The sequence below is a fragment of the Branchiostoma floridae genome, chromosome 9 (genome assembly GCF_000003815.2).
Source record: "Branchiostoma floridae strain S238N-H82 chromosome 9, Bfl_VNyyK, whole genome shotgun sequence".
NCBI lineage: Eukaryota > Metazoa > Chordata > Leptocardii > Amphioxiformes > Branchiostomatidae > Branchiostoma > Branchiostoma floridae.
This window is the reverse complement of record NC_049987.1, coordinates 19,128,965-19,141,387: the sequence shown is the minus strand read 5'-3', so window position 1 is coordinate 19,141,387 and position 12,423 is coordinate 19,128,965. Positions and strand designations below refer to the sequence as shown.

At 39.0% G+C, this 12,423-nt stretch overlaps 1 protein-coding gene across 5 annotated transcripts in view; it reads right to left on the bottom strand.

Annotated features, from left to right (window-relative positions):
- Positions 1 to 6,859: 6,859 nt before the first annotated feature.
- The window catches only part of LOC118422571 (ralBP1-associated Eps domain-containing protein 1-like), a 47,326-nt gene continuing 41,762 nt past the window's right edge, over positions 6,860 to 12,423 (bottom strand). For all 5 annotated transcript variants that reach the window (XM_035830200.1, XM_035830202.1, XM_035830201.1 and 2 more), the window contains 2 exons: positions 11,437 to 11,591; positions 6,860 to 10,736 (listed from right to left, as the gene is read on the bottom strand). In XM_035830200.1, coding sequence (XP_035686093.1) covers positions 10,556 to 10,736; positions 11,437 to 11,591 — 336 coding nt within the window. In that variant the 3' untranslated portion in view covers positions 6,860 to 10,555. The remainder of the gene's footprint in view (positions 10,737 to 11,436; positions 11,592 to 12,423) is intronic.

Sequence of the window (12,423 nt, the reverse complement as noted above, 5' to 3'; positions counted from 1 at the left end):
TGTACAGTGAAAGCACCAAGGAACATGAACAAGATATATTCACTGACAGAATATTTAACCTGACTAAACTATTGTTTTCATCTAATCAAAAAACATTTTGTAATAATTACAGATCAGTAGAAGATATCAATTTGCGCAACGTGCGTTTGTAGCTTTTTTCATTATACACATGAAAAAGATAGATAGTTCCATTGCAGTGGTATGTACCAAAGTGCTGTATTTTCTCAAAGAAAAAATAATATTAGGGACAATAAAACCTAATGACGTTATCCATATGGCCCCCAAAAAATCAGATTTAGAATACTTTCAGGACCATCTATCAATATTCGTTACGGCTCTATCCTTGTTTACTTCATTAATGGGAAAACAATTGAAGGTCAAAATACCAATTTAGCCAGGTAAAATACATTATTGGACCTTTCCCCATCAACGACAAATACATGCAACGTCCTTTTTTCGTATGCAGTCCGGACTTTTCTTGATAGGTAATTGTCGAAGTGAACTACTATTGGTTCGCTATTACCAAATCTCCTATCATTATTCTCGTTTCTAAATTTACCATTGACGCACGAAAACCCAACCATTTGACTTGTCAGTACTTGTGTTACTTAAGGTCATTCTACTTCGTAATTTTCGCGGAAAGGTGAATACACTTCAGGGATTTGAGACGACTGTGATATGTATAAGAATCAAACTTAAAGATGATAGTGTGCACATATTATAATTAAAACGCGAAACTCATATTTGATGTTACAGAATGTCTAAAATCTGATAAACCGTGTCCATTTTTTTAATCTGCAAAACTATCGTTCAGGCAGTTGATGTTCACCCCTTTGAAATCAATAGAATAGCCCAATGCCAATGATGCTACATTTAGAATTCTGGTTCAAGATTTTCTAAGAAATACAATGCCCCCGTGCGTACTTCCATACACCGTATGTCAGACGTAATACGCCTCAACATCGTACGCAAATGAAAAGGCGTTACGCATAGAGCCGTGCACTTGGCTATACTGCAGCAGTTATATACTACTACACCATGGAGGAAACACCGAACATTCCCGCGGTACCTCCCTGTCCGATCTCGGAGATTCCAGCTACCATTTTACTGGTTCTTTCCGCTGCCATTCCCTTACTGGGATTGATGTTTATTTTGTATCCCATCTTCAGCCTGAGCGGCGGCCGCGAGCGCCAACGGGCGGGAAGTGTTGGACCTCCTCGACAGCTTCAACAACCGGAGGCAGAAAGTGGGCAGGTACAAATTGAACTGAGTGAGGCGGATTGGAGAGAGTCTTTGCCGAATAATAGCAGTACCGTGGCCGCTACGGAATCAACGACTGAGGTTGAACACTTAAATGGCGTCACCTGTGTACCAGACGTGGTCCCCAAGACGGAAGATGTCGCGAAAGAATGAAGACATCTCACTAGATAACCAGGGATGGCGCAAGAAGATTTCTAGACTCGTTTGTTCAACGTTTGGAAGATCTTAAGGTCGGATCATTTTGTGGATGTACGCGTCTCATCTCCTTAATACGACTTATCATGGTTGACCATCTTGAAGAATTCTGATCATTTGCCTAAAACCCCACGCTTCTATATTGTGTGTCATACGACGCAACCGCTGTGTTGAATTTCATATTCGGACTCCGTCTACTCCTTCAACAATATGTGGCTACTGAATCTGATTTAAAAGCAATTATGAAGAACTTGCATCTCGCCAACGCCTCTTGGGCTGACTCCATGTAATGGATATGTGATATATGGACGCACTTAAGATTCTTCAAGAGTGGGTTTCTTTTATACCATCATTTCTCCAGCTTTCATCATTTCTCTAGCAGTCTTCGAAAAATACGTACGTTCTTTCTTTTTGTCCAAGCCCTCGCTATATCGTCTGCTTTAGAAACAGCTTGGGGCGGTACTTACAAATTTGTAGCACTGTTGGGACCTGAACTGCAGTCTCGAAGGTGAATACAAAGCGGAAATAACGGCATGAAATAAGGAAATAACGAGGAAGCCGACGGAGCATTCTGAAGGAATGATTCGCTGAGGGAAAGATTTTCCAATTTTGTTTCCACGCCGTGTGACGGTCAAGATCAAGGCCGAACTGAGCTTATGTGGTGGATACATGAACGCACCCAAAATTCTTCAAGAGTGTGGGTACTTACAAATTTGTTGCACTGTTGGGGCCTGAACTGTAGTCTGGAAGGTGAATACCAAGCGGAAACAACGGCATGAAATAAGAAAATAATGAGGAAGCCACGAGGAAGTATTCTCCCTGAAGAAAGGATTTGCCAATTTTCTTTCCACGGCCAAGATCAAGGCCGAACTGAGCCAACGTTGAAACTTCACGAGCGAGCAGATGAAAGGAAAGCAACAATTAAACGAGATTCTGGTGATAAAAACACTGTGAAGATTGTACTCAAGAGCCAGGCGGGGGAGGATGAAAAGCAAAGTAGGCCGGCAAAGTACAGGACACAACTCTTTCTTACTCTTCATCACCTTTTTGCCAAATATAGTTGTACCCTTGATATGCTTTAATATGTATGGCCAGATTTCTAATTCATATACAATGACCATCGCAAAGGGGATTTGTTTTTATTTCGCTGGGTATTAATGACTTGATCCATTGTACATATTGGGCAATTGAAGATCCTTCTTACTATTAGTCACTTCTTTGCCAAATATAGATGTACCATTGATGTGTTTGCTTTGATATGTATAGCCAGATTTCTAACTCGTTTGAAATGACCTTCTTAAATGGGATGTGTCGCTATTTGGCTTGTTACATAAGAAATAATAGTTCATATCTGGGACCAAAAATGGCTAGTATTTGCAAACTGAAGATCGGTACGTCTTTGTACACAACTGAGATGTGGTTATACTACACTATAACGACTTCGTAACACTTTAATATTTCTTGAATTTCTGTGTTGACCTAAAGAGAATAAAGGACTTGACGACAAGTATTGCAGTTATTACATGTAGTTTATTCTTCAATCTGTAGCTGTCGTTTTATTCTAAATACAAAGTATATGTCCACTGTCATATTTATGGCACTTCCCGCTTGTTATTATTACAAGCAAATTCATCTCTTAAATATCCAGCATACATGTAAACATAGATCATTGTGGACATTATGTATCTGTCAATATACATGTATATCTATAGCAGTCTCTAGCAACCGTTGGTCTCCTCCTTGCCTGGCATGTGAAATATTATGACACCTTTTGCGGTTGGTGATAAGGCCAGATAGACTTAATTTTACGGATGACATCCTCTGGGGACCCAATAAGGCGCAAAAAAGGGCAAAAAAATCCAGCAAAAATAAAAAGTGCTCCTCAACCACAGGACTAAACATCTAGACCATTCTTTCACATGCTTGGTTTGTCTTATGTTCACCTCCAATAAGACTTCAAGATACAAACATCACCCATTTCGATCATGTTTGCAAATTGAAATATTTCAACAAAAACGCCCCTGCAGTTCCTGAGCAAGCGACTAGGAGGACCAAACCTACACAACACCGCCCTTACATCAAAAGCTGTCTGCAACCATAGTCATCAAAAATATAGATGGGTATGGGACCAAAGATACAAAAGGAGAAGTTTTAAGGCCTAAAATCAAGTGAGAGCAAACTATTTGAAAATGTTATATCCAAATAAAAACGTTGCCCACACTTAGAAAGCCATCGCTATGGTATGAAAAGTGGCCATTGTCATTATATTATATCATGCATCATATTGTAATGTTCCTTGCGATGAATTCTTTGTATGTTCGTCCGCATTTGTGTAGGGTCCGCCGCTACCAGCCCAAAGCTGCCTAGGCAGACCATTGTAGTGACTTGTCTCATCGTCAATAAAGTCAAAGTCAATCATATAGACGCCTGCTAATAATAAAGTCTTAACGATTTTAGCAAGTCATAATTGATGTGAAAACAAGACGAGACATCCGTTTTGGGAAACGGCATTCAATAAATCAATGTGCGGTTAAGTTGTTAAACGCTACATCAATCCAATTTGCGGGTTCCATAGCTCCGGCATGACTTGTGCCATGACACGTTAAACAAAATATCGATTCAGCACGCGTATACAGGCGGATAGATCGGGCGTGTCTTTGACTGAGCAAATCTAAATCGTAATCGTTGGTTTGGAAATTCCCGGAAATGTTTTGAAGAACGTGAGATGTTTCCACGAAATGCTTGTAGGCAAGCGGATATACTGAGGCAGGGTCAAGCGTAGCAATTTGTAACCGCCCGACGCAATTTGTAAGACGAGTAGAGTTAATTCCACATTATATTACCATCATGTGGGTGTTTGCTGCCCTTTTGTTATAACCTTTTTGAAACCTTCGTAACCATCTAACTGAGATGGTAACTGTTTTGCACAATTTCTGACCTTGGTAAAGCGTCGGCTGATTATGCATTCCATTGGCAACGGCATTGGAAAATAAAATGTTTTTCTGGACTTTAGTGCTCCTTTTAGAAGTACTGTTACAATACACACAAGAACACGCCAAAAAGCAGTTACTCAATGCATGCAAGTAACTAGATATAATTTTGGAAACGGTCAGACGTTTCAGATATCTTCCACTATCTTTTTGAAGGACACTGAAGAGATCTGGTAGAAACAGCTTTGATCATATGCCGAAATGCAGCTACTTAAGCAACTGGATATGATTTTGGAAACGGTCAGACGTTTCAGATAGTATCCACTATCTTTCATCCATGACACTGACCAAAGATAGTGTCACTGACCACTGTAGTGGATACTATCTAACCGTTTCCAAAAAAAAATCACATCCAGTTGCTTGAGTAACTGCATTTTGGCATATGATAAAAGCTGTTTCTACCAGGTCTCTTCAGTGTCTCAGACGATATCTGAAACGTCTGATTGTTTCCAAAATCATATCCAGTCGCTTGAGTAACTGCTATTTGGCATGTCTTATTACCTGGGTGTCTAAACTTCATCGACTTAGCTTTTATCATACCCTGATCTGGTAGAAACAGGTTTCATACCATAACTATGAACAACTCCGGTACACTTATCATCAAAGGGCATAGTAATGTAAGTTTAAATCATATTGTTGTTATCCTGACAAATTTGGAGAGCGTAGCTGTGTGGTACAGATATGTATCATTCTATATTACGTCAGGTGTTGAGTGCTGATAAGACAATTCAGTTCAAAGAAGGTTACAAGTAAGTAACCCGTCTAATGTATAATGCCTACATTACAAAGACTGGAAAATTCATTCAGTTCAATTTGATTGCTAAGCCAGCCTTGTGTCTGTACTTGTCACAGCTTAGTTCGTTTTTATTGTATCTCTGCAATTATTATTTTTCTTCCATTAATGCTGAGTTGGCTTATCCAATGCAAATCTTTGTTATTTGTTGTATTTATAAATTCCCGTTGACATTGACTGTTATTTGTTTTATGTTTATTGGGCAGAAAACTCACATAACGGATATGCTTTTTGTCCTATAAACAAATAAATGTGAAATAAATGTGAATAAAATGAAATAAAATAAAATAAAATAATGTATAATGTACGGTGTGATCAAAATGAGACTTCGTTGACTTCTCTACTGTTGTTGAGTGGCCATAACAGTCTCCAGACTTATACCCCCGATTGAGAATCTGTAGGGGGAATTTGGAGAAAGCTGTTGTGGCTTGCAGATTTTTAGAACATTGGTGAGCTGAAGACCATAGGCCGCCGTGAATGGGCAAAAAAGTCCCAAAAGTGTGCTGCTAGTAGAAGCTTGTGACGGGCTATATTCCTGTCTGCAGTAGGTTTTTGTAGCTAAATGGTGCCAACGAAGTGCCAAAGACAGAAACTCACGACGTGAATGATTTTGCAACCTGCTTTTGGTGTGAAAGTTGCGAATTTAGATGGACTATTGAATGAATGACTTTTGATCTGGAATCAGTTTGTAATAAACTAATTTGTTCACTATTTGTATATGATTAAGCACCAGTCTGTAGTTGTAATTTGGCCAAAGTAGCCAAAATGTGAAGGGAAGTGAATAATTTTGCATGCAACTGTACATTCTAACGTTACATCAATAAGCACTACTGTGAGAACGCATGCGCAGTAACAGGGTTTTGGGTAATATTTCAAAGGTTAAGGTCTCTCATTTGTTATTGGTTAAACTTTCTCGTCTCAACCAGTGTTTCGATTTTCGTAACATTGCCTGTCGTGATTTGTTTATATCAGAGGGACCTTCACCTTTCACATATTGCCCATAATTCGTATCGAAGCGAATGCGTACTAGGAACAGTGAATGTGCTTATTCAGATCACGACAAAATTAAATACTTGTAAAAAAATTGTATGGGGAAATTTATTTGTAGTGAATAAGTTTAGGGATCTAATTTAAGGAAATTTTATATTAAAATATGTTGTCAATAAGTATTAACAACAAAAATTCGGCTGCCTTTTTTCTTATGTTTTCTTTGGATGTTATCAGATTGGACTACTACAATTCCCTGATAGGAGGTACCGCACTTAGTTACCTTGTTGATGTACGTATTTGAATGCGAAAGACGTGGTGTCAGAAGGTATGCCAGGCGGTAATGGCGCCAGCTAGCGGAGTTAGATCTAATTTCAGCACCTTGGACAGGTACCTATAACCACAACCAAAACCACTTGTTCTTTCCATTGCAATGGCATTACTGTCTTACATTGGCGGATACGCTTCATAAAATGAAGACTTAAAGATTACACCAAGCCTGAAACATATTGTATAATGAGATAGTAAGAAACACTAACATGCAAATACAGTCACACATACACACACATACACACACATGTGCATGCTACCAAAATCATAACCTACACGCAAAGATAACCAGCACAATTGGTCACACCTTTTGGCATGAATAATAGGTTTAATCCATGAAAACGCCACACCCTTTTCATCATCCCATGGACAATAGGGTATGTCTCTCAATTGCGATCAAAACATGTCAGCAAGACATACATGGGGTTCTTCTGAATTAATTATTAGCAAAACCTAATATTACAATGTGCAGTCTCGTCATATATCTCCTCGGTGTAATGAAGATACTTAATAATATGCCACAAACAAAATGTACAAGTGAGTTCTTTGATCTTTAGAAGTATACGCTTGAAGAACAAGTTTGCCACACTTACTTGGTAAGAAGTTGCCATCATATACTACTTTTTCACAAAATATTACCATTATATTGAGTTTACATTGGCCTTTTGGGCAATAACTTTCTAACACAATTAGTAAGCATATTCTTTACTTGGAATTTTGTATTTAATTGCAAAGAAAGCATTGGTAAACTAACGTAACAATTCAACCTACCTTCAGTATCCTTACATTCAATAATCAACTGATATAATACAATTAATATCCATTTGACTCAAACTAAGCTTACAGATATTCTAATCATTTTATGACAAAGGTACTAATCGTAATGGCAAGATATATGGTTAGGGTAATAAAAGTAATGTTTATGACAGTGACACTTGGTGTAATTTACCTAAAGGCAAATGTTGATAATGCTAAACACTGCTTATGATAAGGTTTACAAGAAAAAAAGGACTATCGATGTACCCATGCCTATGATATAGGACGTGTTGGGTATCTTTGACAATGTGTGATGCTATTGCACTTCTCTCTCAATGGAAAGACACGTGTTCTTTCTTAAGTGTATTCTCAAGTATACCTGTATGTCTAATAAAAAAGACAAACCAAAAACCTATAATGTAGCTGTTTCTTACAAACTATTATGCAAACTTCTTGCGGATGCAGAAGAATTTTGCAACCATCCCAAACAAAAAAGACTTGTAGATTATGATTCTAAGGATCGTCTAAAATGCAAATGAGAAGGTTATATTTGATATTTGCCTTGTCTAGATTGTAATTATGGAATATTTCAGCAGCACTTAGGGATGTGGAAGTGTAATATATACCTTCTGGCATGGCCACCTTTTTTTCGAAATCCAAAGCTTTTGTGAAATCATGCATGACAACCCCAGCTCCTGTTTCAAAAAGAAGAAATCAAACTCTTAAGTTTACCTGCTCTAAGCAATAAAATAACTGTGAACATGGCAGTTGGTGACAGCCATTGTTTGGCCATATCAATTCAATTTGTTGCTTCTTGGGTGCAAAAAAATGGCTGGTGGGAAAAACTATACATTGGTACTCATTTTTTGAAGTGGATATAGTTGAAAGTTGTTGTTTTTTTACCTCAAAATGCCCATGACACTAGGAAAGGAAATGGTATGACCTTAAACAATAACAACAACAAAAGTTCAAATCTGGCTACTAAATTTTCTACAAAAATGGCAAAAATAACACAAAACTGACTCTCTAGTGTACTTGCATTGTTGAGGGAAGGTTTGAAAAATGTTACCGTGAATATGGTTACTTTGGCAGGCAGTATAATCATCTTAAACACATCAATTTTGTTAAAGGAACTGACATCTCACAATGTTGGTGTTCTGCATATACCTTTATAATATTCTACTATTTCTTCTTTTGTCGTTAACTCTCTCTTTTCTCGGTTAGTTTTTTTTTTTCCATAGTTTCAAATATTACACTATGTGCATATCTATTATCTACATAAGTCTCTTATCTACAATAATAATATCCATAGTTTCTAAATAAGGTTTTCATAATACTGGAACTTTCATCAGCAGGGTTGTAATTGTTCATGTAGTTAACATAACAATCTTTGACCCTGGCCACCCCTCTTTGACTGAAATAAACTATTCCATGCTATCAGATCCATGTGGATGGACATTTCCATGTTTGTATGATGGGGGGAGGTCCAAATATTGTGGACACGATTCTGCTTAACATAAAACTTCTGGCATGATCTTACTCAAACAACGGGTCATTTAATAACCAACCATCTTCTAATCAGCATTGAAAGAAGTTATCATTTCTTTCTCACTGTCATCTTACTCGAAAACAATGGAATATGTTTAAGCTTTCTACACTTATTTCATACCATTTGCACTTGTTCCTTCTTCACTCAAAATGACTCTGGACCTATCTCTGTACATGTACACGTTAGTTGACTACATATCTATATGGACAAGAAATACCACATGATTTCTCCGGTACATGGCACAAAGACAATATACTCTCTCAAACCTTAGTAGACGTTCTTGAACCACATAAACTGCTTTCAACATAGCGGGGATTTTGCTTACAAACTAATTAATCGTCATCATGCACTTGTAAATAATAGAGCACCTTTTTACAACATTCTTTAAACGGTGTTACAGGGCCCAGATTTCACTTCCACAGGGCGACACGGTGCCCACAGATATATCGGCAAACGTTTCTGGATATTGCTGTCTGTCTCTATTCTTCTTCCCCACTTTCGTAAAATACTCCCAAAAAAGGCTTATTTTGTAGTCACATGTCCTAAATCAGACAGTACAACAAACAACTGATCTCTATGGTTTGGGAAATGTCGTTCAAATGCGTTCTTTTACTTACAGACGTACGCGATGAAATAGTTCGATGTTAAAAAAGTTTGTGTGGTTCTAATTCTTCTATTGTACATCTCTTCCATTTAAAGAACATCTCATACCCTCTTGCCTTATTACCAAAAGGTACGCAGAAAGTGTTGAAAGTTTATTTCACTACGACAAAGGACAATCATTGTTACTGTTCCTTTTGCAAGTCAGTACATAATTTGAACAATTTGGCTTGCAAAAACTACGCGCATCACTTAGTTCCTTCAAAACATAAGGAAAAAGTATGGTGAGAATTATTTCTATTTCTGTAGTAGGAGGTGAGCTCGTGCCATACAAGTTTGAAGTTTGGTGAAACAGCTTTTCAACACTTTTCAGTCGCTTTTCTGCCTTGCTTGAGAGAGATATATCCTTCACGAGAGTCACAAAAATACTACACGACGGGAAGACACACAGCGGCAAAGACGTACGCTACTTTCTACCATTTTCCGACCCCCTTGCACAACTACGTAGTTTCTAACCGGGGGCAAAACGAGATTGCCACCACGACAGTTTCGAGAATCCTTCGCTTTACTGGCATTTACATTTTGTATAGCAAGAAGGGAGGCAGTGGGGAAAAATACTTTTTAGTAGTTTCTTTGTGAAATAGGGCCTCTTTTTCCACTCAGCTTTCTGCAAGCATGGAAAAGGTCACTGGCTACCTATGACCTTGACCTCTGACATCTCACCTTTGACCTTCTATGGGCTATGGCAAGGGCAAACTTGACTTGTGTTGCTTGTAAATGTAAGTTTGTTATTGCCACCGCAAACGAACTTCTGCCATTCTCAAAAACGTGTCTGTTTGCATATTACAGTGTTTAACCACGACTATGCCTATGACAGTGTACCTGTAGTGCAAAATCTGGTGTTAAATCTTAAAGCCTTTCCTTCAAGATCCTTGTGTGAAGGGACTTGAGTAAAAGTCTTGTCCATGCAATCTGGATAATGTGCATGAGGCGTTCGCTGCGGTCGTTTTGCCGTGTAGTTATCGCTGTGAGAAGCTGGATGTACGTACAATAGCGTACCCGACGGATTAAGCTACCTGTGCGCTACCCGCGGTGCTATAGGCCGGTGACCCCGAATGGCTTGAGTTTCTGAAGTTGCAGTTCCAGCGTTACGCGTTCCTCCGTGGCCTCTGCCAGGTCCCCCTGTAGCTCGCTGTTGGTGCGTGACAGGACCGTGTTCCGCTCCTTGTGCGCCCTGATGGCAGCCTGGATATCCTCCCTTTTTCTTCTGACGGGTCTGAAAAAAGTCAAAAGCATTTAGAAAATCAACACTTCAAGTTCTTCAGTATCACTGATGAAAGGTAGTGAAATCTACCTGAAACATCTGACCATTTCCAAAATCATATCCAGTTGCTTGGGTATCTTATTACCTGGGTGTCAAACCTTCATCGACGTTTCAAGTACTTCATATCATACCTTGGCCGAGACTACGTTCCAGACAGAAAGATATTTTGGGTTTCAGACAGAGTGATATTTTGGGCTATCACACGAGCTCATACATGTAGGCCCGTTATCACATTAGGGATTCCATAGAATCATTCTAATGCACGCCGTGTGCGCTGCAGTAATGCTTTACATTTGGAACCATCTTGTTATTCCAGGTGTTTAGTTAGCAGCATGTATCTGATAGTACCTAACGTTTAGGACAGCATTGCTTGCAAAGAAACCTAGCTGCAGTGCAAAATAAATGTGTCATTCTTGCCCTGAAGAAGATGACAGACGTTGGCCACACGTGTGGTTGTGTCGGATAAAGAACTTTGTTATTGACGTCGGATAAAGAACAGTGTCACTGACGAAGGATAGTGGATTCTATCCGAAACGTCCGACCGTTTCCAAAACCATATCCCGTTGCTTGAGTAACTTTTTGGCGAATCTTATTACCTGGATGTCTAACCTACATCGACGGAACTTTGTTATTCGGTATAGTCCATACTTACGGAGGTGGAATGGGGGGTACTCTAGTAGCGGGTGCCGACACGTGTCTTCTCCTGTCGTTTGTACTGGGTTCTTCCTGTCTGAGCTCTGACTTCTGACTGTCCTCTCCAGATCTGTGTCTGTTCCTGGGCCTCACTGGCGGAGGTGTGGGTGCCTTCTGTGAATAATGGCATGGTTGTTAGCAATGTTGCCTGAGGGGCAAATTTCGGTATTTCCGGACAGATGACCAAGTTTCAGCCTATTCAGAATGCTTAGGTAGCCTTGCCCAAAGTGGCTGTAGAAATGTTTTTCTTGGGATATGTTTGAATTTTGGATGTGCATATTATAGGTAAGGGTTGTAGCTTCTACATTGTGTTGAAAAAACAGATTTTTAGCGATATTTGTGGTTGCTGTAGGCCTTAGAAGTTAGGTGTTTTGGTGTTGTTTACAGACAGTGAAATGGGGTGAAAAGGTCACCACCTATGTTTTGATGGTGCATAATATAATTCCGCCGTAAATGTTTCCCTTTTTTTGTCGTCAAATTACTCTTCAGAGGCCGGACAACCATGCCAATGTGAGTTTTTCATGTTCTAAAAGTCAGGTAGGTGATTTTTGACAGCCTCTTTCTGCCATGATTCCCATTATTAAGAATATGCATAGTAAATACTGCAATGTAGCCTGAGAATCTAAAGGTTCTGGGTTTGAATCCCTAGGAGGTGTCCATGTTGTGCCCTTGGGAAATACACCTTACAAGGGATGTCCCCTCAGATAAGATGTAAAACCGAAGGTCTTTAAGGACAATGTCAAGCTTAATGAAGATCCCAATGATACAAAAAGTTCATTCCAGTGTGTGTGGTTCTCAAGTCTGGTTTTACACAAGTTGTACTTAATGTGCTAACAAAACTGGATCATTTCAAGAGGGTATAATTCAATGTTAGAACTACACCAAAGGGGTAGGTGGGGGTTTGTGACCAAAATCAAACTTGACTGTTGTCTTCCCAAGCCCTATC